General features: G+C 42.3%; 1 protein-coding gene across 1 annotated transcript in view; it reads right to left on the bottom strand.

Moving 5' to 3' along the window:
- lsamp (limbic system associated membrane protein) overlaps window positions 1-24,928 on the bottom strand; it is a gene marked incomplete at its 5' end in the record, with an annotated part of 196,830 nt that overhangs the window by 404 nt on the left and 171,498 nt on the right. Inside the window, 3 exons of the mRNA XM_083985510.1 lie at window positions 2,165-2,313; window positions 9,574-9,694; window positions 10,721-10,852. Coding sequence (XP_083841636.1) covers window positions 2,165-2,313; window positions 9,574-9,694; window positions 10,721-10,852 — 402 coding nt within the window. The remainder of the gene's footprint in view (window positions 1-2,164; window positions 2,314-9,573; window positions 9,695-10,720; window positions 10,853-24,928) is intronic.

Here is a 24,928-nt window from a genome sequence, read left to right as displayed (position 1 = left end):
TTGACCAAGTGCAATTATTACATACTGAGTCCCAGTTACCAGTTTTGAGAAAATATACACTTAAATAATACACTTTTTAATACAAATAAATCACATTGTCACAATCATTTTATGGGAAAAGTGAAAAAATATTTCATTCCAACTTAATGGGCAACAGTGTATATCTTAATATTATGTATTACGTATTATGTTCTTCTTAAAGGAGAATGCCAAGAACCAATTTTGTTGATAACACAGAAAAAGTGACTTATTATATCTTACTATAATCTGTATAAAACATAAAACAAATTGAAAGTGATGTGTGGAAACGGGGCTGTGACTCCAGTCTACTGGTTTTGTTTGGCGACATCTGGTGGCCATGTTGAGCTATTGACTCTCTTTCTGTTGCGACCGCCAAAGCAGAGAGGATACTGTACAACTTGGAGGTAGCCATGACCTTTTGGCAACTTAGACAGCACCTTTAAATAAATGGGGGAAAACACCTTCTCTGCTGCAAAAACCAAAGTCAACCACATTCAGAAAACACAACGGACACAGTCAGACAGACTGTAACTATGACTTGCTGTTCACTTTCCTGCTTTGAGGCTCATGTACCGTATGTTGTTTTATTTACTTTCAGTGTTCTTGCTGTTAACCTCGCATCAGGGTTTTCTTCTTTCACATTTCGAGGCTTTATCATAGAAGACTACTAGTAGCCTACTATGTAAAATGCATGAACATAATAAAACATTTCACAAAACAGCAAGAGCAGTTCTGCAGCAGTTCTGTTTTTCTGTATTAGTGGCAAACTGTTGTGTGTGACAAACTGATGAAGATGCTTTATTGATTTTCTTTCTTTAGTTTGCTTTTTGCAGCTGTTGTTTATTTGCAGTACAATCAACTCTCAGGGCCACGGGGGGGAAAAAAAACTAGTTGTCAAGTTTTACATGGCGTCACTGGAGGGAAAACTGTGGTTTGCAGCTACTCCTTGTACTCTTCATAGTTGATTGTGTGTGTGTGTGTGTGTGTGTGTGTGTGAGCTGCCTTAATGAAACACAGGTGGCAATCTTTATCTGAGTGCTTCTTACACTTTAAAGAATTAATAGAATTAGTCCAATTAGTGCACAAATGAGTACATTGTCATATTTGTCACTATTGTTTAATTAATATTCAATTGTACCTTTAGTATGTTTATGGATAATGAGCATATTTGTTAAACACAGCAGCTAATTTGACTGATTTATCCAGTTGGTTCATAGACACGTCAACACAAACTGCCTGCAGCCTCATGACGCTGTCCGTGGTGCTGAAGTAAGAGACGGCTTTCAACAAACTCCTCATCTGATATTAAATTGTGCTTTAAAGGAAAAATGAAGTTCTCTCTGCTATTTTGAGAGACATTTTACTTTTTCTGAAGAAGTAAAGCAGATCTAGAGTTAAATATTGCTCATTGATGTTTGATATCCACAAACAATGACGCTGCTTGACGTCCCTGATTCCCTCAGGAGTTGGTGGAGACTCAAACCAGAATGAAAAGCAGAGTGAATGCTGGACTTAATGTTTCCCAATACGACAAGTAGACTCTGATATGAATACTCAGCCACCCACCTCAGCTTTGAAAAGCATCCAAAACTCACCTTTTTGAAGTTGCTTTTTAACTTTTAAAGCTCTGCCACTCGTGCTTTTATGTGAGATTACATCTTATCATTTTCTCTTAGAACATATTTAACTCTGTATATCTAAGTAATGTGTTTCTGACTGTTTCTTAAATCACTGAATAAATTAAACATGATTATATCTTAATTATATAATGTTGTTCTGTAACTGCTGGGGGTATAAATTACCAACTGTCGTCAAACACGTTCGCCTTATCAACTTAAAAGGTGATGATGTGTCAGTGCTGCGTTCACAACTTGTTTCTGCTGCTTAAGTTATTGCAGGATAAATCTAAATTTAATTTAATCTGCAGATTGTATAAGTGTTGGCAGAGACAGTATGACACCTTCTCCACATGAATTTAACCATGTCAGACCTGGTAGGCAAAATATAGTCCTAAATAGAAATGGAGTAGAAACCATGCTCAACTGGCTCTGTGGAATAAAACGCTCCTCTGAGGTGTCACAGTAAAAATATGAAAATAATAATGGACCCAGACTGTAAAGCAAATAGCAGTGGTTACACTCACTATAGAGGAAAAGGCTGGCGTTCTGGACTCCAAGTCGGTTCGAGGCCACACAGGTATAGTTCCCATAATCCTCTTCAGTGACATTGGCAATCATGAGAATAGTGGTGCTGCCAAGAATTTGGATGTTGATGCCCTGGGTGTTGGACAGCCTGGACAGGAGAGAGACACATTTTTAAGTCAAATGCATGGAAATTACACTTCGAGGAAGTCGGAGTGGTGTTCGTGACATCTTCGAAAAAGTTAAGTATTGTGTGCAGGAAAAGTTCACCAGAGCTTAATTAGCCAACTTAAAAAAAAAAAAAAAATGTTTTAACCAAAAGCGAAAACACACTTTGAGTCTTTTTTTTTTTTGAAAAATTACTCATAACCTACTTCTGGCTTAAAAATAGACTTGATAATCAGCTTTACAGCGACATGACACTTTCACAATGTGGTTGGCAGGATTCAGCTGTTCTTCTGAATGTGGTATTATGTCCTACAGGCAAAATCTGCTCCAAAAAAAAAAAAAAAAAAAAAAAAAGCCACATTATTTTTGTCACATTCTCCCTACACTGTATTTTATTCAATTTAGTTATAATGTGGCCATTTCTGCACAGCTGCTGCACACACTGAAGGCCATGTAGTGGGCTTTTGGCACACAGATCTATATGGTAACACACAGTCTAAACAAACAGTTCACAACTATGTCAACAGAAATGCCAGTGTTGACTGTATTGAGGTATTCAGATAAAGAAATTAGTTGTATTTAGTTTGACTTATATAAGAGTTGTTTCTTTTGTGCTGACAATCGTCTTTGCAATAGCCAGGGTCAGTGTCGTTACAGTGAACTTTCTTGAGTGTGGACATTGTGACTGTTGATTCTTTTATTTCAATACAATGCTGCATTTACCAGAGAGCTATCCTTGACTCTTGAATTATGTAGCCATAAGAAAAAAAAAAAAAGGGATTACATTTCTTTTTCCCTTCAGGCTTGCAGAAATGTAACCTCTTGTAAACATGTCAAAACATGACACAAACATCACTTAGTAAATATTTCCGGGTGGGCGTTTACTCTACGGCACGCAGAAAAGTAAAAGTTTAAGCTCTCGTTCAACAATTCAAAATGTCATTGTTCTAATTTGTTTCGACAAATTACTTTGTCATTTTTGGTTTGTTTCTGTCAGACAAATGGGATTGTTGTTATCCTGTCTCGGGGATAAAAGATTAGCATGCTGCTAAAGTCCTATTCTGCACTTCTGTGTGCCTTAATGACCACCAAACTTCTGACAATCAATTATGTCAACCTTGAACCTCTTTCACAGCAAATTAATCAATACAGTTTGCTGACTCAGACTGTATGCCTCGCTGATGAAGTGCTCCTTACATCATCGCAACCAAATAAAACTCTTTTAATAACCCGGTGCACATAATGGATTCTGTTTGTTCTGGGTTGATTGAGCCCTTTCGTATCATGAATGAGGTGAAGTTCATTTAAGGCGCCTCAACTTAATCCTGCTTAAGTCTGGGTAATGTGGTAATCGGAATTTGAGCAGGGGAGCGAGAAGTTTATGCTGACACATACTTAGCTGATAGAAAGTATTAACATAAAAAGGAAAACGCACATCATGGCACAGCATAATTTGGCTCAGTGGGGAGTGGGGAAGTTGATAAAGTGCTGAGGTCCTTCCCATAGGGACACCTTGGGAACAGTTGCAATGTGTGTGTGTGTGTGTGTATGTACTAGCAGTGTCCCCACTCCATCTAAAAGCAAACCCCCACCCCTCCAACGATAAGGCCAGCAGCAGATATACTCTCTAGTGTGTCTTCATGAGAAGTGACTGCACTATTAAAAAGGGCTGCCTGCCCACAGAGCATGCTGAGAGTCCCTGATAATACACAACGCTACGGGGAGCTGAAAGCAAACAGCTAGTTTTACTATAGATTATGGTGCATGATTGTAAAACAGCAGCGGGGGAAAAAATACTGACCTAGAAAGGTCAAAAGAGACAAAACTCTTTTGTTTTCACTGCGAAAGGTTTTGCGGTTGGCTCTGTTTGCACACTGGCTGTGAGTTCAGATGCCCTGCAGCACAAAAAAAACTGGAAAGTAAAGAGCAGGAAACTGGATAACTGGCTCTCTGGCCCCCAAAGTGCGTCTCCTTCTTATATTAGCATTTATTGAGCTCAACATTTCTGCTGCCCATTTTAACTTTTAATGCGTTGGCACACGCAGATCTGCAGCCTGCAACTCCCCTCACTTTTGATTTCAAGTTCATCGTCAAATATGCCTGCATCTGTGCCAGCTTCTTCATCTGGCATAATAGACTGGAATACATTATCGGGGAAGATTTGGCAGAAATGTGCATTTCTACCTATTTTTGGAGGAGAGTGTGCCACACTTGACATCCATCCCCTGCAGGCAGAGGGCAGCAGTGCACCACCGGCTAAGTGCAGCGATCATCTCTCGAAGCACAGAGCCACTCTGCCACATTAAACCCTAGATTGAAATGATTTGACCCCTCTGTTTGGCAGAGGGCACGCAGTGTGTGCGCAGGGCTGCGGTGGCGGGCGGCAGAGATGAAAGACCAGAGCAAATCATCAGATGGACAGATTTGATTCTGTAGCGTGTGGGAGCATCTAAAGTAGGTTATCACTGCCAGGGATAGTGACAGGCCTGTTATGATTCAAGACGGATGATAAATGAAATCAAGTCGAGAGTCCTGCTGAGACTTGTAACCCAGAGATGATTGAAAACGGTCCAGCAGCGGTGACAGCCATGCATCAGCTGACAAAACAACAAACATATTTGTCTGTCATGTTGGCTGACAGCTCATTTTGGATTTCCTCATGTTATAAACATGGATGGAGTGATTTACAGCGGAAAAAGGGCAGGAGACACGCCCTGCTTTTAAAGGCGCGTTTTTGCAGATGGAGCGCAGCAGCCGGCTGATTGCAGTCAAATGTCAGGGTTAACATACAAAGAATCATTTGATTTACAGTTTGATCCCATTTCCTCCTCACGCTGCCAATAAGGAGGAGAGAAGAGGAGCATGGAGGGTCCTGACAGCACGGCAGTCACAGCGATCTGTTATGAACCGAACCACTGGCCGGCTGCTTTAAGATAATGATGGATCAGTCTACTGAGGGTAATTAGGTCTCTTAAGTGCTGCACAGCGTCTCAGATCCTGGTGCAGTCAGAGATGCTGTGAAGTTGTGTTTCAGAGCATCAGAGGTGCGTTTGATCACCTGAGGAGCTGCACGTTTTCATGTGGATATTAAGACTGACAGAAGATGGATGTGAGGTGAGGTGAGGCGAATTAAAGAGGAGGAGGGGGAGAAAAGAAGCTAGCTCTGATGCCAAGTTTGTGTTCAACTGCTCCTGCCATGTCATTTGTCGTTTGCTTGAAGTCTTGGAGTGTTTGCTTATTCAGTTTGGTTTATTTGGGCGAGTAGGAGCGACACTTTTTAAACTTGGCACGGAGATAACTGGAGTAAAAATGAGGGTTGAAAAAACCTCTGTGCTTGTAAAGTTATGTTCATGAATTAATCTTTAGAAACTTGTGAAATAAATCTTTAGCAGAGGTTCAATGTTTTTTCTATGTGTGGAAAAGAAAAGAAAAGAGAAGTGAGACTGTGAATAAAAACCGTGAACAAACGCTATCAGTGGTGTGTTTACACAGAAACACTGTGAAAGAGAGAGTGCTTTTTGTTCCCTGTAAAGCCCCAGCGCTCAAAGTTTCCACATTGTGTGTATGTGTGTATGACACTGAAGTTACAAGTGTGAATTTCAACCCTGTTTTTTTACACTTGAATGTGACAGGACAATGACAATCCTATCTGAGGAGACCCGCTCCATCATCCATGTTGAGAATTTACTCTGATCTGGAGCAGGGACGAGGGCAGCGCAACCATCTGTCCTCTGCCTGGACTTTGCCCTTGTGACTGTGCTGTTGTTATTCAATCAGATTCAAGTCTAAAAACAGGGTCAAAAATACTTGTAAAGCCTCTGAGCACCGAGTTAGCTCACTGTTGGTGTCTTCTGTGCTCACATTTTCACAGAAGCACTTCGTTTTTACAGTATCTTTGCAAAATTTCATCTCTGACATCATTTGTTCACAGTTTTAATTCATATTCACATTCGCAGGTTCTCTCTTTCTCTTTTCTCATCAATGCAACACATAAAGTATTAAGACTGTTTCCAACAACTGCGAAACAAAAGATATTAAAAGTATTAAAAGAAGATTAAATGATTAATCAGCGTTGAATACAGTAAGAGCAAAATAAGAAGCGAGGAGCATAAGTACCATAATTAAATATTTGTTGAGTAGGGATTAATACAACAAGGGCCAGAAAACAGTAAAACATAACTGCTCTTCTAAAGATGCATGAATCAATTTAAAGTAAAACCATTAAAGACTATAAGTTTATGTGCGGGGCTGACACAACTATACATCCATTGTAAGTTCCCTGTCTTATCTCTGTGTATAAATCCTTGTTAGTGCAGGTATAAGCTGTAACGGTGCCATCGCATTTCTGCTTAGTCTCCAGCGATAAAAAGCAAAGGGAGGAAAAGAAAAACATTTGCACTAATTTACTGCAAAAAAAATCACAACCGTGCTTCTCCTGAATACAGCTGCAGCTGACTTTAAGTTCAGAAGTTTTGATTCTGTCGTATTGTCACAGCCAATGAGGGTGAAAATAATGCTGCATGCAGCTTTAGTCTTCTCTTTACCCAATATCACTAAGTAGTGTGTGCAGCCATCAGTGCATATAATAGTCCCTTTGTAGGGTGCTTATCTTAAAAGGTGTCAGGAGGAAACATTTAAAAAGTGAAGCAGAAACTTTGTGTTCAAACAACTCGTGGCCTGTCATCTGTTAACAAAGTATTATCTTTAGTAGTTAGAGCTGATAAAACCTGCCAGCAGAAGTTGTCATATCAGCAAAATAAATAGTCGCCATCTAGAAATGAGACAACTGCCGCTATCTGCCTTTGTTAAAAATACAGGAGCCCATGATGTCAAAAAATTACCAGGAATTTCCAGTAGTTAATCTGACACTGTCTCTATAAACTGTGTGTGCAGTGTTGTGTTGTGTGGTGTTGTGTTGTGTTGTGTTGTGTTGTGCAAGAATCGAAAGCTCACACAAGCAACATAAATCGAAAAAGGCTGTAACTAATGCGTTGTCATCGTGATTTAAATGTAGATTTCAGGGGTGGCCAAGAATATGGCAACCTGTGAGCTGATGAGGCTGAATCAATTTTCGAGGGAAAGAAAAGCGCAGGAGCAGAGCAGAGCAGGACCCCCACCTTAACAATCAGGTAAATAAGACACAACGGGCTAGAGGTTCTCGGGGAGGGGAATCTATAAAATCAACTGGCCAAGCAGAGACAAATGACATTATTATGGTGCATTAACATCATCATCCAAGGAGAAAGTGCACTGGCACAGAGGGACGAGGGGTTGGGGAGGGGAGGGGAGGGGGAAGCTGGGGGTGTGATGAGGGTGGGGATGGTGGGCCGGCGCGTTGCCAAAATCCTCCAGGGGACAAAACAACCGAGATAGATGGAGGTCGGAAACAACAGATAATGCAAAAACATTTCAACGACCATAAATCTTTCTTTTTAAGCGCCGGTGTGATAGGCCTATTACTTTAGAGACCATATCTGTGATAACACTTGTGACTCTCCTCCCATATTTTTCTCTCAATCTTCAGGTGAACTTTTACTGCTCTCGCTTGGTCGCCGGTGAAACTGCAGATCACATTGCTATGCATGCGCAATTTTCCTATTATTAGGTGTTTTTTTTTTTTCACCCCCCCACCACCCCGCTTCTGATTCAAGCCCTTCAAGTCCCCGAGTGACTCAGGTGGTGAGTTTGCCGCGGAGCAGGGAATCTCTGTGATTATTAGATGACAAGTGCAGCAGACGGAGCGGCTGGGTCGTGGCTGCCTTTGGATGTCATTACACTTCGATCCTCTTAAAGTGTTTTTCCCAGAAACATGCATGACACTTAAATTGATAGCTTTCCGATGAACATCTGCGTCTGACCAGACAAATTGCGATTTTCACCGGAGACAGTGGGCCTACAGTTGCGTAGAAGCCCGTTTCTCATTTTCGGCAGAATTACTTGTGCTACAGTACGGGGGAGAAGGATCACAGAGATTTTCGGTGACTACAGTATCTAAAATTGCATGCGGAGTAATGTCCGTTCTGTTTGACTTTTCCTCTTTTCAAAAGGAGTTTCACACAATGCCCCGCCGTCTAACGCAGTAATGTTCAATTAAGCGTAGAATAACAGCCTGGTGAGTGATTAAGTGGGTGATTAGTCATTATCAGACTACACAGATGATGTCATCAAATTAACACTGGGCTGGGACAATGGGAGCACTGTGAGGGCAGATTTGACAAGGGATTCAAAAAGATCCTTTATAACCACTCTGTGAAATGAAACGATGGAGCTGCCGCCACATTTGGGAGATGACGGGGGGGGGGGGGACATCTCATGTGGAAGGTGTCTGACCCTGAAATAAAACAGGCTGGACCTCAGAGTGGCCGATGCACGACTACAGTACTGTACTGTAGCTATATGGAGACGACTTACAAGAGATCAATGCTGCCTTTTTTTTCTCCACTTCAGAAAGCAATGCTATTCATTCATCAATTAATATTGTTCATAACTGTGAGCTGAAAAGCCACTTTACAGCTGTCATGCTCCTGCACAAGTAAGTTCAATGTAAATCTCATTATTTTTGCTCCATTATTTAATTTGCAACGGCAGCAACATAAATCAGGTTCGCTCGTTGCCTCTAGCTGAGTCAGGTCAGGTCAAGTTTAAGCTATTTCTGCAATCTTTCATCACACACGACATCACCGCCAGTGCTTTATACCTGTAACTAATTATCAATCATCACAAATCATGTTTCAGTTCAGGAAACCCATCGCATTAATCTGCGAGGGAATGAAAACTTCCCCAAATTTGCTGTTGCTGTAATGTATAAAGAGCATTATAATGTGTTGTGAAGGCTTTTGTCAAAGTCCGTTGTTGTTTCCAGTAATTCGACACAGGCCTATAAAGGAGACAAGGTTTTTTTTTTCCCCGAGCCTGGAAGCGTTATGCAGGGAAGCATTACGGTAATGAAGAGGTGTCTGTGGGTTGCCAGCCACGGTGGATCAGTCCTACAGTTGATATGGTTGTTTGTGATACAGGAGGCTAATGGCTTGTGCTTTATTTAATAGCTTGTTTTACTGGTTGTATCCAGCACAGCTCAGGTGTTTTAGCTCAACGGCTTTGTGTCTGTGCTAAAGCTAATGGAAAAAGGTACACAGTTGATGTAGGATAATGGACCATTGCTCTGAGGCAACCTCATGTATGCAGCGTGTAGCTCTGTGTGTAATGTAAATGTGAAAATGTGAGTCAGGTTTTTATTTTTTACCTTTTTTCGTCTCTGTACCATTCGAACTCTGGCGTGGGCACAGCGGTGGCGTCACACTGCAGCGTCCCCATGCGGCCCACCTGAGTCTCCGAGCTCTGGGTTCTCTTTATTGTCGGAGGATCTGCGGAGTCACACACAGTGATGAGATGAGTCACATCCTGAAACTGATGTTGAAACCCAGCTCCCATGTCCTGTAAAAAGCATGGCAACATGCTGCTATACTCTCATCTCATTTGGCAATTATTTATCTTCAGTTTCCTTTTTCTAAAATTACTGTCATGACATCCAGTCGGACTGAAAAGGATAATTGACACAAGCTTTGCCCAGAAGAAAAGCTCTTTCATACAATGACAAACGATCTGTCTCGTATCTCAGTGATAACAGCAAACAAATACATCAGCAAATATCTTCTCTGTAGAGGTTCATTTAATTATAGGCCACTTAAGCTCCATGAAAACATGTCGGAGAGATTTGGGGCTACAAGTTCATACTTTATAGCTTAAATCAGAGACACATTATTATTCCAACAAACCCCACAATGGCCAGGAATATGTCCCATGGATTAATACTTCATTTCCATTTAGCATCAAACACTAAGAGATGGTTTAATATAGAATTGTTTATCCTTTTATTTTGGCATTCAGACTTGGCTGAAGCAGACTTTAGGCAAACAGCCATAGGTGATTCACTCAGATCAAAGAGAAGTGTGTGTAACTCCTCCTAGGGGTTGTGATATCTCATGTGTTGCTCATCAATCCTCAACAGCCAACGTATGCATCAGCAGTCATCGGATCGGAGCGCGGACCCCTGACAAGATGTAATTAGGTGATCTTGTTTTGAAATGCTGAGTGTCTCTTTAAATGATGATGCTCTGCGAAAGAATTACCATCCAAATGGCGGCTGCAATCAAAGTTACAGATCTTTCTCTTTCTGCCTGGGCTCATCTCGAGAAGTCTGAAGAGTGCTCCAAAACTTTCAAGAAAGAGCCGTCCCTCCGTACTCTGCATGTCTCTCTACTCCTCAACTCCAGCCTTGACTTTTATGTGCTTTTATCTGTTGAGTGCATCATCTTGTGAAACGTCTAACAACGAACGTGGTGAGAATATCGATCCGGTTGTGGAGTGGAGCAGCCAGGCTCGTTACTTACAGTTGACAACCACATTGACGTATTTGACGTCCGGCGTGGCCACGTCGTTGCTGGCCTTGCACTCGTAACGACCCGCTTGGTTTCGCATGATGCCTATAATGTCCAGGTACTCTTCTCCATCCAGCGGCTCCGCTGCAGACAGGTACAGGCAGAAGAGAGAGAGAGAGGAAAAGGAAATGAGAAGAAGACAAAGTTAATGTTTGAGCGTCATGCTGGAGCAATAAAAACATTTCAACCTTCAGTCCCTCCCGAGAGTCTAAGTGGTGTTATCTCCTTTCCAGTCTAAGAGAAAATGACTAGAAGATGGAGTTTTGTAAGAGATTATCCTGCTGGACAACCATTTTTGAAGGAGTAGTTGCACATTTTGGCGAAATTGAGCTCTCCATTAGTCCATGAAGCTGTAGCTAGTAGCCATAGGTGACTTACATTGGCATAATTAAAGGAAATAGGAGGTAACAGCTGTCTCTGTCCTACAGTATCATTGCAAACAAAATCTTCTCTGTGTGATCCCAATAACAGTGAAGTTTAAAATGATGTGATGTGGTTGGGTGAGTTATGTGTTGGACCATTTCCTTGTCACAGTTTGGACCGAGAGAAATCAGCATGTAGTCACATTTTTGTCATTTCATGTATCACTCTGTTGTGTGCTCTTTTTATTACGAGCACTCTCAGACTTTTAGTGCAAGCTGCCTCAAATGCCTCATAAACTTTCGGATCTTTTATATTTTTTGTCTCCATGCCTTAATGTTTTCCTTGACAATCTTCTCAGTTTTCTACTCGGGTGCTATAGAAACTGATATTTCATTTTGACTGTTTTTTCTTTTTTGAAGTGTTAAATAACATAACAGAAAATCTCAGCTTTGTCATGAGCACATGAGTAAATCTGGCTCCTCTTGAGATATGTGCTATTATTTCGCTGCTACCCGCATTGGTTTGGCTTGGCTGCGGATGAACTGGAGGACATTGAGATACAATTACAGAAAGGAAAACGAATTGGCCAGTCGGGTTTTCCTCAGAGCACCAGGCAACAAAGAGGAATGTGAGCATTGCTATGTTTTCACAGTTCATAGTAGCATCAAATGTGGATCTCTAAAGGTGTCAACATGCTTGAAACAAAGTAGCCCTAGCGACACATCGTCTGACCACGGAGGCAATGGAGTGAAAAACTTGTCATCTCAAAGAATTGGGGAAGACAGGTCCATTGTTCCAATTGGGATAACAACGCACACTTTTTGTCAGGCTCTCCTTGAAGGCACTCAAGGTGTTGCACTCAGCTGTAAACACGAAAAAGCCACTAAGGTAATTGTGTGAGAAATGATCCGATTCCACTGTTGGGAAAAGGTGACGTGGGGGTGGTGGGGGGGGGTTTGAGATGCCGCATGACCGTCTGACAAGCAGCTCGCCTGATGCATACTGACACTTAAATTTGGTTGAGCCTTGCTTCTTGATTAAGGGGTAAATAAACAAGGCATCATTTTGAACTCCAGCATGCCTGCACGCTCATAATCAGCAACAGAGGTAATTCAAATTCACAGGCGGGTCACACTGAAAGAAAGAAAGAAACAACCTCAGACTGCATGACTTCAGATTGACTCTTTAACTCACAGCACGTTTAATATTCTGAAACTACTTAAGCTTTTTCCTGTTTGTCTGAAAGCGTCAATTAACTGAGGAATGGTATCTGCAAATGTCACACAAAACATCTGAAGAGAGGGCAAAAAAAAAAACACAAAAAAAAACACAGACACTATCAGACGGATATCTGACTAATTGTTCAATGAGGCATCCACCTAATTAGCCGTGTACAGAACACAGCTCCTCGACGTCTCGTTAGTAAAGATCTGGTATATCTTATTATGGGTCTACGGGTGTGTCAGGAACAGGAAATGGCAAATTCTTTAACATGCTGCCACGTTGACTGTGTAACATCACACTTGGTAATTAACTTATTTGTGTTGTGATGTATTATTTGCTGTATATGTGACACTCACAGGGATGTGATGATTAATGCTATATGTGGCAAGTTTACGTTGTTTACGAAGATGCAGAACTTTTCTGTTAGAGACTTGAACTTTTATTTGACATCCATTTTGGCCTGATGGAAAACAGAACCATTGGAAACTGCACTAACGCAATAAGGAATCGTTTGGTTGTAGCCGATACGGCAACAGTGCAGCTCTCTGGGTTTTTCTCAGAATGATACAATTATCCTTAGTGAGGGGAGGAAGTCTCCCCGGACGCAGCAAATGTAATAACTACAATAACGCCGACTGATACTTCCCTTAATCTATGAAAATAAGGAGTGATCGAATCTCGGGAGTGGAAATAAATTGCATGGGGCTCTCTGGGGTGGAGTGTGATGGGGGGTGGGAACTAGGAAATGTAGTGTTTGTAACAGCAGTAAATGTCAGTGGTCTCAGCGGTGGGGTAAGTTCACACTCACGTTCCGAGCGAGGGGCTGCAAGTTGTGCGAGACTATCGCGCCACACCCTCGGAAAAAAAAATAACCCTGCAGCTTTTGGGAACTGTGATGGTGGGAGGGTTAGCTTGAAAAAATAAAAAAAAACAGCTGTTCTGCTTTGGTGAACGCACACATAATATACGACACACACGACACAAATAACAACAGTCGGCAGATTGAAGCTCAGAGTCTAAATATACTATCCAACACTGGGTCCTGAATGAAAAAATGGTCTAAATCCTCAAAATGAAGTGCATGATGGAGATGGGGGGTCATCTGATAAAATATTATTTCATGCTGATTGAAAGATCAGTGGGATCATGATCAAAGTCTAAACCAGATCATATTCAGCTCTCCCTGGATGAACTGCCAGAGTAACGTGATTGGAGAGGTATGATTGAAAATCTGTTGCCATGGAAATTCTATTGAAGCTCAATCTCTTCTTCAGCGCTTTGGTTCGGTGCTGGATGAAGAGAGAGAGAGAGAGAGAGAGAGAGCAAGAAGAGAAGGAGAGGGAGAGAGAGAGAGAGAGAGAGAGAAGAGAGAAAGAGAGAGAGAGGGAGGGAGGGAGGGGAAGAGAGAGGGAGAGAGAGCCAGGTGACTGCAAAGATCAAAGACGAGAGACGAGAGGAGAGGAGAGAGGAGAATTTTAAATGACACATGAGAGGAAAAGGCTCGTGCGGGGAAAAATTAGCTCAATTTGAAGAAATACGGTGCTCATCAGATTTATCATGCGGAACCATTTTAATTATTCGACCAGCGATATAATTTTAGAGTCAGCGCACGAAAGCTAATAACCGTTTCTTTTGGCGATCAGTCGAGAGAGTATATAATGCACAAATTAACTTTAGAGGAAAAAGAAATGATCCTGAACTTTGGTAGAACAAGCGACGGAGAAATCAGATATGCAATAAACAAAGGCAACAAAGAGAAGCACAACAACACGCCCAGTGACTCCACAGGTGCATACAGTACAGTGCAACACTGGGGCAGCCCCTTTCTTGCCGTGTGGTCCAGCAGAGGATGAATTAATAAGTTATTACAAAGAATACAGAGCTGTCACTCTGATACCCAGATGATTACAATGTGACCCTCAAGAAATATGAAATATTAAACATCAGAAATATTCATCTTAAAGTTTAGCAGACAAGCAATATAAGAAAAATTCAACTGTTAAGTGAGAGCAAAACTAATACGAGTAAGAATAAAACTTTTTTTCCCCCTCTGTTGCAGAGGAGAGAAGAGGTAATCAGAGGGAGGAGAGGCTTGGAGATATCTGAAGAGTGTCTGACTGTGAGGGATGTGCAGCTGTGAAGAAGTTTAATGTGTTTAACATCTCAGTGCAGGAGCGTATCCTCAGTCTGTTAGTCCAAAAGAGATGTTGGATTTCCTTTCCTTTCTAATCCCTTCTTGATATTGTTCTGTATGTAATTCCATGTAGGTGTTTTAGATGTAAATGGTCGAAGCAGATTTGCAGCCCCCTGCTGTTAGTGGAGTCTCTGAGATCTCTATTGCGGCTCCCCAGGGCTGCATTTACCTGTCTTTCTGTATCTCTGCTACGTCTAAAAAGGCCTTTGATTGTCTTGATTGCTGTGGAAAAACTGTGTGGAGAGTTTAGGTGTAGGATGGAAAATATCGCACAAAAAGCCGCCTGTGTGTTCTGCTCAGAAATATCACAATCAGCTTGTTTAAACACAACAAATAACTGTCAGTTACCTCGTCTGGTGTGTACAAAAAGCTGTTCAATCAAGAAGGATGAATGCGATGTAATGCATTGTCTCAAGAAACAATTGAACACAATTCAACATTTCATGCGTCTCTGTCTGCACTCTCAGGAGAATACAGCTTTCTGCACATGGAGAGTGTGCCTCACGTGTTATCTTTTTAATGAAGCGTAATGAAGCTAGATTGGTTAATCTTGTCCAGGGGGAGTTGATTAGAGTGTGTGTGCATTATATACATGCGTGCATATGCACACATACCATCGCCTGTGTGTCGAGGCCTAATGCCTTGATGGTGAGTACGAAGCATGCATGCGTGCATTCGAGTTGCACACACATTTCCTCGAAGGTTTTCAGGGAGCACTGAACGCAGTGACTGATTCAAAGTGTGCACATTAGAAAAGCCATTAGAAAAGCCCCATGAATCCTGACATTGCACTATATTATATCATCATATTTTTATGCTAATCTGGAGAGAGAAGGGAAAGAGGGTGACAGAGAGGAAAAAGTACTATGAGTAAGGCACAAGGAGTGACTATATCTTTTTATATTTTTTCCACATAGACCAAGATAGGTGACTTGCAAAGTACTTTTGGGACTTCCTGATGGTAAAAGGGTCTAGAGCAGGGATCGCAAATTGTCATATTGTGGTCCAGACCCATATACTGTCCCTTCTAGACCCATTTACCTCTTAACACCAATAGAATTTCATTGGAGCATTTCCATTTTAACCGGAAAACATTTTCTAGTCTTTATGTGATGCTAGTTAGTCAATCATTATCATTTTAGAGATACACAGATAAAACTAGAGACAGTCGGAGAGATAAGTGGGACATGCGTAAGGGAAAGAGAGAAATGGAGCTGTAGAGTTGCTTTAATGTGTTGATGTTTCTTATAAAATAATGATTTACAGTACTACCCTTGGTCTACAGCCACACTGTGTAGCAATTTGCTTAAAAACACGAAAAAGCCAAACGGCTAGTTTATAGCTAATATGGCTAATAAACAATTGTAACATAAATTGATGAAGATATCGCTGTGCATCATTAAATTCTGATTAAATTTTTTTTCTGGTCATTGATCACAGCAGCTGCTCATTATTGAAAACTTATGGTGATACCAATGAAGTGCTGGTAAATTCTAACTACGGTATGTTTTGATGTCTGTGAAGCTAATTTTAACAAAAGCACCTGCAGGTGCTTTTGTTAAAATTAGCTTCACCACATGACAGAGTTAGCTTCACAGTCAAAAATCACGACGGTCACAAACTTTTCAGGTGACAGCTTTGAGAGGACGTGCTGTGATGTGTTGTGTGAAGTGTAACAGGGAGAATCCAACTACTGTGTTCACCCACTGTCTATTATTTACACCGGTTAAACTGCTGAGACAAACTAGCTGCAGGTGAGCGACCCGGTCGCCCAGTGGAAAACACACAAACTCACTCACTCAATCTTTGCTTTTCTACATCACAAAAGAACAACATATTTCGTTTTTTAGCAAGAGCCAATATTTTTCTTCTTTTTGTTCCTTCACCAACTAGGCTAATTAACATTATCAGGTTTTGCTGCCTAGCTTCATCGTGAACAACTGCCAGTGGATTCATCGGTTGCCAACTTCCTGTAAAATGTGTTTACTACAGCTGTTTTGTTAATTTAGATTAATCACAATCAGCTAAGAGACTGAGTGATAGATAAATATGCAAGTACACATTTTTGACTTTGGCTTTTCTTTTTTTTAAAGTATATTTTTTGGGCTTTTTATTGCCTTTAATTGATAGCATAGTGAAGAGAGAGACGGGAAATGGGGAGGCTTTTAATGCAATGGATGAACATGAACACACACTCAACTTGAGTGGAGGTCAGAGTTTGAATCCTTGTATTTGTTGCATATGTTCGGATGTTTCAAGTCTTTTTCTCCTCAAACACAGATGTGGAGTGCGACTGTCAGCTGCCTTAAGTTCCTCTAAAAATAGAGTTCACAATAGAACACGTGGCTTAATGCATTGCCTGTTCTTTCTTTCTCTGAGAGCAACATTTGAATAGAAACTTGGCAGAAGGTGTTTAGACCACCGTACTGTGGGATTCTGGCAGATAAACAAATCAAAATTACAAAGTGAAGTTCATATTTCACTTGAATGCAGCTGTAATTTTGCAAGCAAATGGAAGTGGTATAATTTCGTGCTTGTAATAATTTTTCAAGAGGAGTCCCATTTCCATGGAGCTGCACGTCTTATTTAAGAATGAAACTATTCCATGATTATTGGAGAGGACGATATACCCAGCCTGAAAAGATCCTTAATGAAATTACCTTTCCTTGGAAACCCAGGTCTTTTTTTAAAAGCACTGGAAAGCGTTTATGAGTTGCTGAAAAGTAAAAACCTCGGATGTGGGAGTTTGAGACAATGTGAGCATATTAAACACAGAGAGGAGAGAAATCCTCTCCACTCCAAAAAAAAAAAAGGTACGGTAAACAGAAACCAAGTAATAATTGAGAATTACAGGAAACATCTGCAGATAATTGAGTTATACAGTAAGGTGCATTATAGCTGCCTACGGCTGAGAAGTGACGGCTTAAATCATGCACTTTAGCCAGCTTGTCTCCTTGGCCATTATCATTTGAAAGCTTATGAAATCTGTTGGAAAATTAGATGAAAAAAAGGACAAAAGGTGAAAACATGTACTGCTAATAGCTGAGCAGTGACATCAAGGAAATCAATTATTGTTTTGTTCTTTTTTTTTAATAGAAATTGAAAAATGTTCTTTAAAGCAGGCTTTCACCTTCTCTTGGACACAAAGCTCAAATTGTTTTTCTGCCATCCTCAAATTTTCCATGCAGCCTGGTGTTAGCCATTTTAAAAAGACAATGCATATAATTGCTGTCTATTTCCACACATTATTCTGTTGAAAGCCCTGCAGCCTTTGGGATATGCAACAGTGGCAGGCTGGAAGCGAGTTGGGACGAGTTGAGGGGGGGCGGGGGGGCTGAAAGGAGTACACTTCTACAAATGCCTGCTGGATATTGATTTGCATTGCATTCGCAAAATTTAAGTTTGAGTCAACAACTACAAGTTTTTCCATGACAATTACAGCGCTTTGTAGGTGCAGGGGGGGACAACGGTGAGATCGGGGAGTGCCAACGTTTAGGCTGTAGGGTTCATACACACCCTCCCCTCCTCCCCTCCTTCCCCCCTCTACATCCTGCCAAAGCATAAGTGGGGTCCAGAGAGAGGGAGGGAGGGAGGGGGGAGACAGAGGAGGCAGAGGGGGTGAGGGATGCGAATCACAAACCAGCAATTTCAGCCAGCAACTGGATGGCGTTCATTTGCATACCCTCATGCATCATTCATCAGCATCACTTTACCACAGTGTGAAACATTACATTTATTTTCCAAATGCTAATTTATGTTAAGCAGCTGATTTGAGAAACTTCAGAGTCGAGTAGCATAAAAGACCCTGCGACATTTATTTTCTTTTGTCTGCACGAGTGTGGAAGTATGTGTGTGTGTGTGTGTGTGGACGTTCTCCTCTCAGACCTTTAACTCTTGTGTTTGTGTGTCCGTTTGAGCATGTGTGTGTGTCTGTTTGTGTGTTTGTGTTTGTGTTTGGACAGTTGGTCCTGGTTTTATCTGACGCAGCCACATGGCAGCTATCTTTCTGTCGGCAGTTGGTGTGATTTAAATGATGGGTCAACATATAATAACAAAGAGACTGCGCCCGTCAACACATTCCTCTTGTTGGAGACGATGTACGTACTGTAAAGACGACTGCGCTCAGAAACTTTGCTGCTTTCAAATTAAACATATTTCCTCTTACGTTAAATAAACAAAGCTTCTCACACATTCCTACTCCGGGGTCGTTTAGGAAAAAATAACATGTTTTACATCCTTTGAAATGGAAACTCAAAAATACCCTCGTGGGACTCCTCGTGTTAATGCGCTTTCTTTTTTTATTGCCAGAATTCTAATGTCGTATTATGCTTGGCAGCGATCGCGTACATCTGAGCAGAAATCCTACATCTTTTCAGCAGTGTGAGAGGACAAAAGGAGAACTTCCACTTCTATTCACAAGCCATTTGCTACCACTGCTGCTGGCGGTGCAGAAATAACACAGGTGTTGGAGCCAAAAACAAGACGGCTGTTTATTTGCCGCTTCTTGAGCCGGAGAAATTACACGCACAGCGGAGCGGTGCAGCCGCCTGTTTTTCGGAACGATGTCATTCCTCCTCTCTCTATCTCATTTTCCCACTCTCTCTTTCTCCTACTTCTTCTTCTTCTTCTTCTTCATCTTCTCTGACTCTTCACATACCTTTGTTGTTTTCGGAGGCTGCTTTGGGGTGGTTTCTCTCAGAGTGGCCCCGCAAATTGTGTGTGGTTGTTTGTCCTGTTCAAGTCTGAGGCCTTAAAAGGAGATTAATTGTTGATAAAAACAGAATGGGGTTTAGTGATTGAAATCCCATGAAGGGGAGTTGGGTTGTCTACTCTTTCTTCCTCCCGGCTGATAAACGGATCTCTCCTATTGTTGTGGGAGGACTTCTCATTAATGTCTGGATAGATTCTATGGGCTTGTGTTCTGCCATGGGAAAAGAGGCTTTGTGTTAAGCAAGGATAGCAAGGTCAGGCACAGAGTATCACCACTTACTCCTCTATCACTATTTTTTATCTGCCCCCCTCTCTCCTTTTCTGTCTCACACACATACAGTACACAAACACACAACATCCATTTGTGCGTGCCAAGATACGTAAACACACGCTGGCGTCATTCATACATCCGCACTTATTCATGTCAGACAGACGCTGGCACTAACAGTGCGATAGCTGCACTGCTGCATCTCTGGATCTGAGGTTTGAGTCTTGGTAAATGTCATCAGAAGGTGCATATAAATATAGATGTAGGAAGATGATGTGTGTGTCTGTGTGTGTGTATGCACGTATTTGATTAAAGAGGTGTGTTGCCAGTAAGCGAAAGAGCTATACCTACCCTTGTCACATGCACTTATCATTCCACGTGACCATGACTCTATCAGTTTTATTTGGTTACTGAAGGTAGCGCCTGCATAACTGCCTGTAAATCTGATGATGGAGTGTGTGGAGAGCTGTGTGCAGTGACTGAGGCTAAGCTCGCAGCTGGTCCGGTCAGTAAACCCCCTCCACACTGTCGCAGTGCCAGCCATATAACATCAGACTTTTTCATAGAAATCCACCCCTTTCAGAGTATTAGGACAAACTTAATCTAGAACAACTTGCAATGTTATGCGTATAAAAGACTAAATTCACTTTTTTATTAAATAAAACATCACTATGTGACACTTAATTCAAAATTTTAAGAGACAAGTCATACTCATCAATTATTAAAGGTGTTAGAAAATTGTGATTTTTTCCTCATAAAATGATAACTTTATTCATAAGATATTGCCTTTTGAAGACTGCACCTCACCATAGGTGTCGAGGGAGTGAGTTTTAAAGCTCAGCTTTTGCTGTTGTCATCTGGACAGTGTTTGACTAATCCGGTGTGGGGCCGTGAGTTTGGAGCATGACAGTTTGTGGCCAATACACGCTCACCCACCTGTCATTCAAAGCAGCACATCCCCAGTTGCCCTGAACTTTAAGTCTTAATTAAGTTTAATTGGACATTTTAACATAGAAATGTACGGAGATTCAGATTTCATTTTGGAGTCGATCTCATTGGGCCATTTGAGACACAGCAGCAGCTTTTAGTGCTGGCCTCAGAAGTTACTGCTCATTTAAAACCAAACTTCACACATTTGAACTCACTCTAACAAGTCGATCCTCTAGGTGACCTTTAATGTTGACTTCTATAGGAACTGTGGCGCCCATAGCATAGCCAAACCCTTGTTTCACACATCAGCAATCTCATATCCTATTCTGATGCATTTGTCCTGTTCCTTTCCTCCCATGTACTCAGACCTTCTCTTTTGATTTGTCACTCCTCTGCCAGTATGACTACATGATTTCACATTGCCACTGAGGTAATAGGGTTCCTCACCTTGTAAGTGGATTCAAACCAAAAAAAACCATCACGTCATGGGTTCCCTTCTCCTGCAGGCTATACTGCGTCCCCCGAGGGGGCTGTGAGACTCGGGGGCTCTTGAAAAAGTGCTTATGGGACGGAAATAAAAAAGTGCTGAGTTTCCGTACAGCTGTGTGACTTTAAACAAGTGCGAGCCCCTGTGTTCAGCCAGCCCAGCGGTGACTACACCTAATGAGGATGGGTAGACACAGGGCAAGCTGTGCTCATGATGTTCTGTGCAACGTGTGTGACAGCAGACTGATTTCAGACCAGCTGCTGATGGTGCCGATTGTAAACAAACACGTGAACGGTGACAGTCAGCAGATCCGAGACCTGCTGAGAGACAGATGAGCAGCTGTTTCCTCCCGCTTCCTGAAAAGCTGGCGTCGAAACTGACACAGATGCACACGCATGCATAAACCTGCGCACGTCGACACGCGCGTGCACACGCATGCACAGCTGGAGACGTGGAGCAGGAGGTTTGACCTGGGTTGCTCTGACAAGGACCTGTCATCAACTTACACTTCACTCTGGCAATCAGCAGGCTTGTCAGCTACTCTCTGTCACTGGTAGTTTGGCACACAATGTGATGTGTGTATATGTGTGTGTATGTGTGCGTCTCCAGCCTAATCTGCTCTCCCACTCCTACTACGCGGGAGTTACACTACCGAGGCACATACGTATCTCCACTCTCGCCTGCTCCACTCCCTCCTGAGAAACAGAGATATGTGTGCCTGTGTGTGTATATGTGTGTGTGTGTGTGTGTGTGTGTGTGTCGTGCTGCACTCTCTAGCTCCATGTCTCTCCCTAGACAGTGAGATGAGGTGTAGAAAGGACAATTGAAGTGACTGTCATACTCTGCTGAGGGAAGAGATGGGAGGATGATGGAAAGAGGAGGAGACATTCGGTGGAAATGGAGGGAGAGGAAGACAGAAAGACAGCTGGAGGATGGATAGACAAAGCAGGAACAGGGAGAGAGAGAGCTTTCCAGACAAGGTGACAGTGCTGGGGGAGACTTTTTCCCCGAGCCATGGGCTTGGAGCATGGCCGACACCACTGGAGCCAGCGTAGGAGGAATGTCAAGGGCACTCAGCATCAAACCTCTAAAAGACTGCCCTGCCAAGCACTGTTATAAAAGGGTTATGACTTCAATATTCAGGATCATATAGCGTAGGAGCGCGGGCTGCGGTCCAAATCAATTCATTTGGACAGATGTCTCTGTTGCAATGAAACTGTTGTGGTAGATTCATAGCTCACCCATTTACAGTCACCTGATGCTATTATCCAGAGCACCTTAAGGGGTTCGACGTGTTGCTCAAGGACACTGCGGCGGTAAACACGGCAGCTGACGGACAGTTAATAGGTGATGAGGAAGTTGATATTTTGGTTACAGGATGCTCCATGCCGACGTTCGTCAGCTGCCAGAGTGCAGCAGTGTAACCCAGGCGTCTTTATGACTGGAATTTAAATCATCTGCGTCTTCCTGCTCCTTCTCTCTCTCCTTCTCTCTGTCTCTGTGTGCGAGCTCCTCAGATGTCCAGATGTGTGTGTCTTTGCTCGAGCGGATCTGAGGTTCACTGTGGTAGTCCTCCCTGCAGCGCCGAATGACTGACAAAGTCTATTACACCAGAGAGGTGAGAGGATCTCGAATGCATAATTGAACATTAATTAACTACTGGAGTTACTATAACTAATGATAAGAATGATTGCACATCTAATGAAACTGCCCATTTGCATACTAAAACACTGATTCTGTTCTCCCTTCCACCTCCTGCTCATCTCCCCCTTTTTTTCCCCTTGTTTCTCTTTCTTCCCTGAGGATAACATAACTTCCACCAGTCCCACCACCACTCCCCAGCTCTGTGTGGCTCCTCTGTCATGCCTTGGGATACCAGAGGCGGCCAGAGGGCATGTATTTTTCATACTTGTCTGACTTCTATTTTGGTGGTCTGAGAGGCGTGCAGTGAAGGATTCCTTGCTTGACCAGCGGCTCCATTTCCCCCCTCATCGAGCTTGATGGGGTGCCTCCATTTTCCCAGCCTCCCACCGCCCAGGACCTCCAGTGTTCGACCTTTAGCAACTATTCTGGGAGAATTAAACAGAACAGGAGCGGACTCAAGCTGGGAACCAGCCAGCTAAAAAGATCAACACGTTTGCAGGTCTCAGCACATGTTGCACAGGCACGGGAGATTTTGCACACACATACTCGGCCGTGCCGTGCGTGTGCACTCACTCACTCCCTTACACACACACACACACACACACACACACACACACACACACACACACACACACACACACACACACACACACACACACACACACACACACACACTGTACCGAACTCCACCGCCTATCTTCTTTTATCTTCTCCCTCTTCCCCCCATCCCGCTGAATGTCCCTTCACCTCTGCTCTCCGCCCCGGCCCTCCATGAGCTATTGATCATCCGCCTCACTAGTCAGAGCTACGAGGTCTGCGGTCAATATTCACAGTGCCGCCTGTGCAGAGGCTGAGCAAAAAAGTATTTGATAAAAAGTACAAGGGCTGCAAAACAGTGCAGCGTCTCACTCAGGTAAAACAGATGTCACGCTGCTTTCTGCAGGCAACATTATATACTATGTCCACCTCAGATCTTCAAAGTCTCCCTTGATACCCTCGGTGAGTGTGGTCAGAGGAACCTACCTAATGAGACACATGACAGATGTTTGTTGTGTTTTTCCTGTGGTTTCTCAGCTGGTTATCATAATGAACTAAAGCTGGACTGTAGCTGTGAGTTGAAATTCTCACTCTTAAATTCTATGCATGCACCGCAGTGGAGGTATAAAATGATGGCAACACTTATACTCTTGATGAATTACACCCACAAAAAGGAATCGAGTTAAAAGCCATTAATGCTTATTGATTCATAACATAAATCTTCTCACCAGAGACAAGGAACTGAGTCTGCGATTGAGACTGAGATTTTTAATCTTTCATTACAGCTGCAAAAAGCACAAAGTCCTTCAAATTAAATAACAAAATATGTTGTTTCAGTTTGGCTCTTCGAGTTCGGGTTAGATTAGATTTGACTGACAGTGGCCAAACAAGCCATCGACTGTCATTCTGGAGTTATTGTTTCTGGCTTGTAAATAGCGTTCACATCAATGTCCAAGTCGTAATTGAGCCTGAGAGAGGATTTTTCATATTCTTCCAAAATCTCCAGTAGCTATATCCAACTTGACACTAAATAACAGAGAAGTGCCTGACAACAAAACAAACACGAAATGCCTCTCATCACCAAAAGGCTATTATTAATGGATACGGTGTTTGCATTTTAATCTTCACAAGGCCAACTTTGTATTCAAAAAACTGCCTTCAATCCTCAGAAAAGTGCTGTGAATAATGCAACGCTAAGTGAACACAAACCAGTACTGGCCTACGAATGGACAGGAGAAGTTCATCACTGAGCAGTAGTAGACTAACAAGCTCCCAGTGCTGTGGAAAAAAAGAAAAAGAAAAAAAGGCAGTAGACAGCAGTAAGCCACTCTCTGGTGGAGAGCACATGTCATCAGGCTTAATTCTGACCCCAGCGGCCCGAAAGTCTGAGTCCGACCTGTGGCTCTTTGCTCCATGTCCTCCATTCTCCCTGAACTTCCTCTTTACCAACCCGCTATTTGCAAATCAGCTTTAGGCTACAGCCTTAATATTCTTGTGGTGTTATAAGTACATGAGAGAGAAGTGACATTTTGAATTCCCAAAAGGTTTTTTGGGTGCACATGTGTGTGTGTGGTACTTATGAAGCGAAGAGAAAATACTTTTTTTTAGGGTTTTTAAATGACCTAGTTGTAGGTTACATAATATTAGCATTAACAAGTGTTTACCAGCGGTCAAGTTCAAATTTTAGCATCAAACTTAATTCCTTTACTTCCTTACAAACTTCATTCCTCTGTCTCTGGCAGAGAGGAATGCAACAGCAATTCTAAACGTTGTCTACATCACATCTTTTCCTCTCCTGAAGTT

The sequence above is a fragment of the Trachurus trachurus genome, assembly GCF_905171665.1.
Source record: "Trachurus trachurus genome assembly, chromosome: 13".
Lineage (NCBI taxonomy): Eukaryota > Metazoa > Chordata > Actinopteri > Carangiformes > Carangidae > Trachurus > Trachurus trachurus.
Note: the sequence above shows the minus strand (reverse complement) of the source record. Positions and strands in the feature narration are given on the sequence as shown.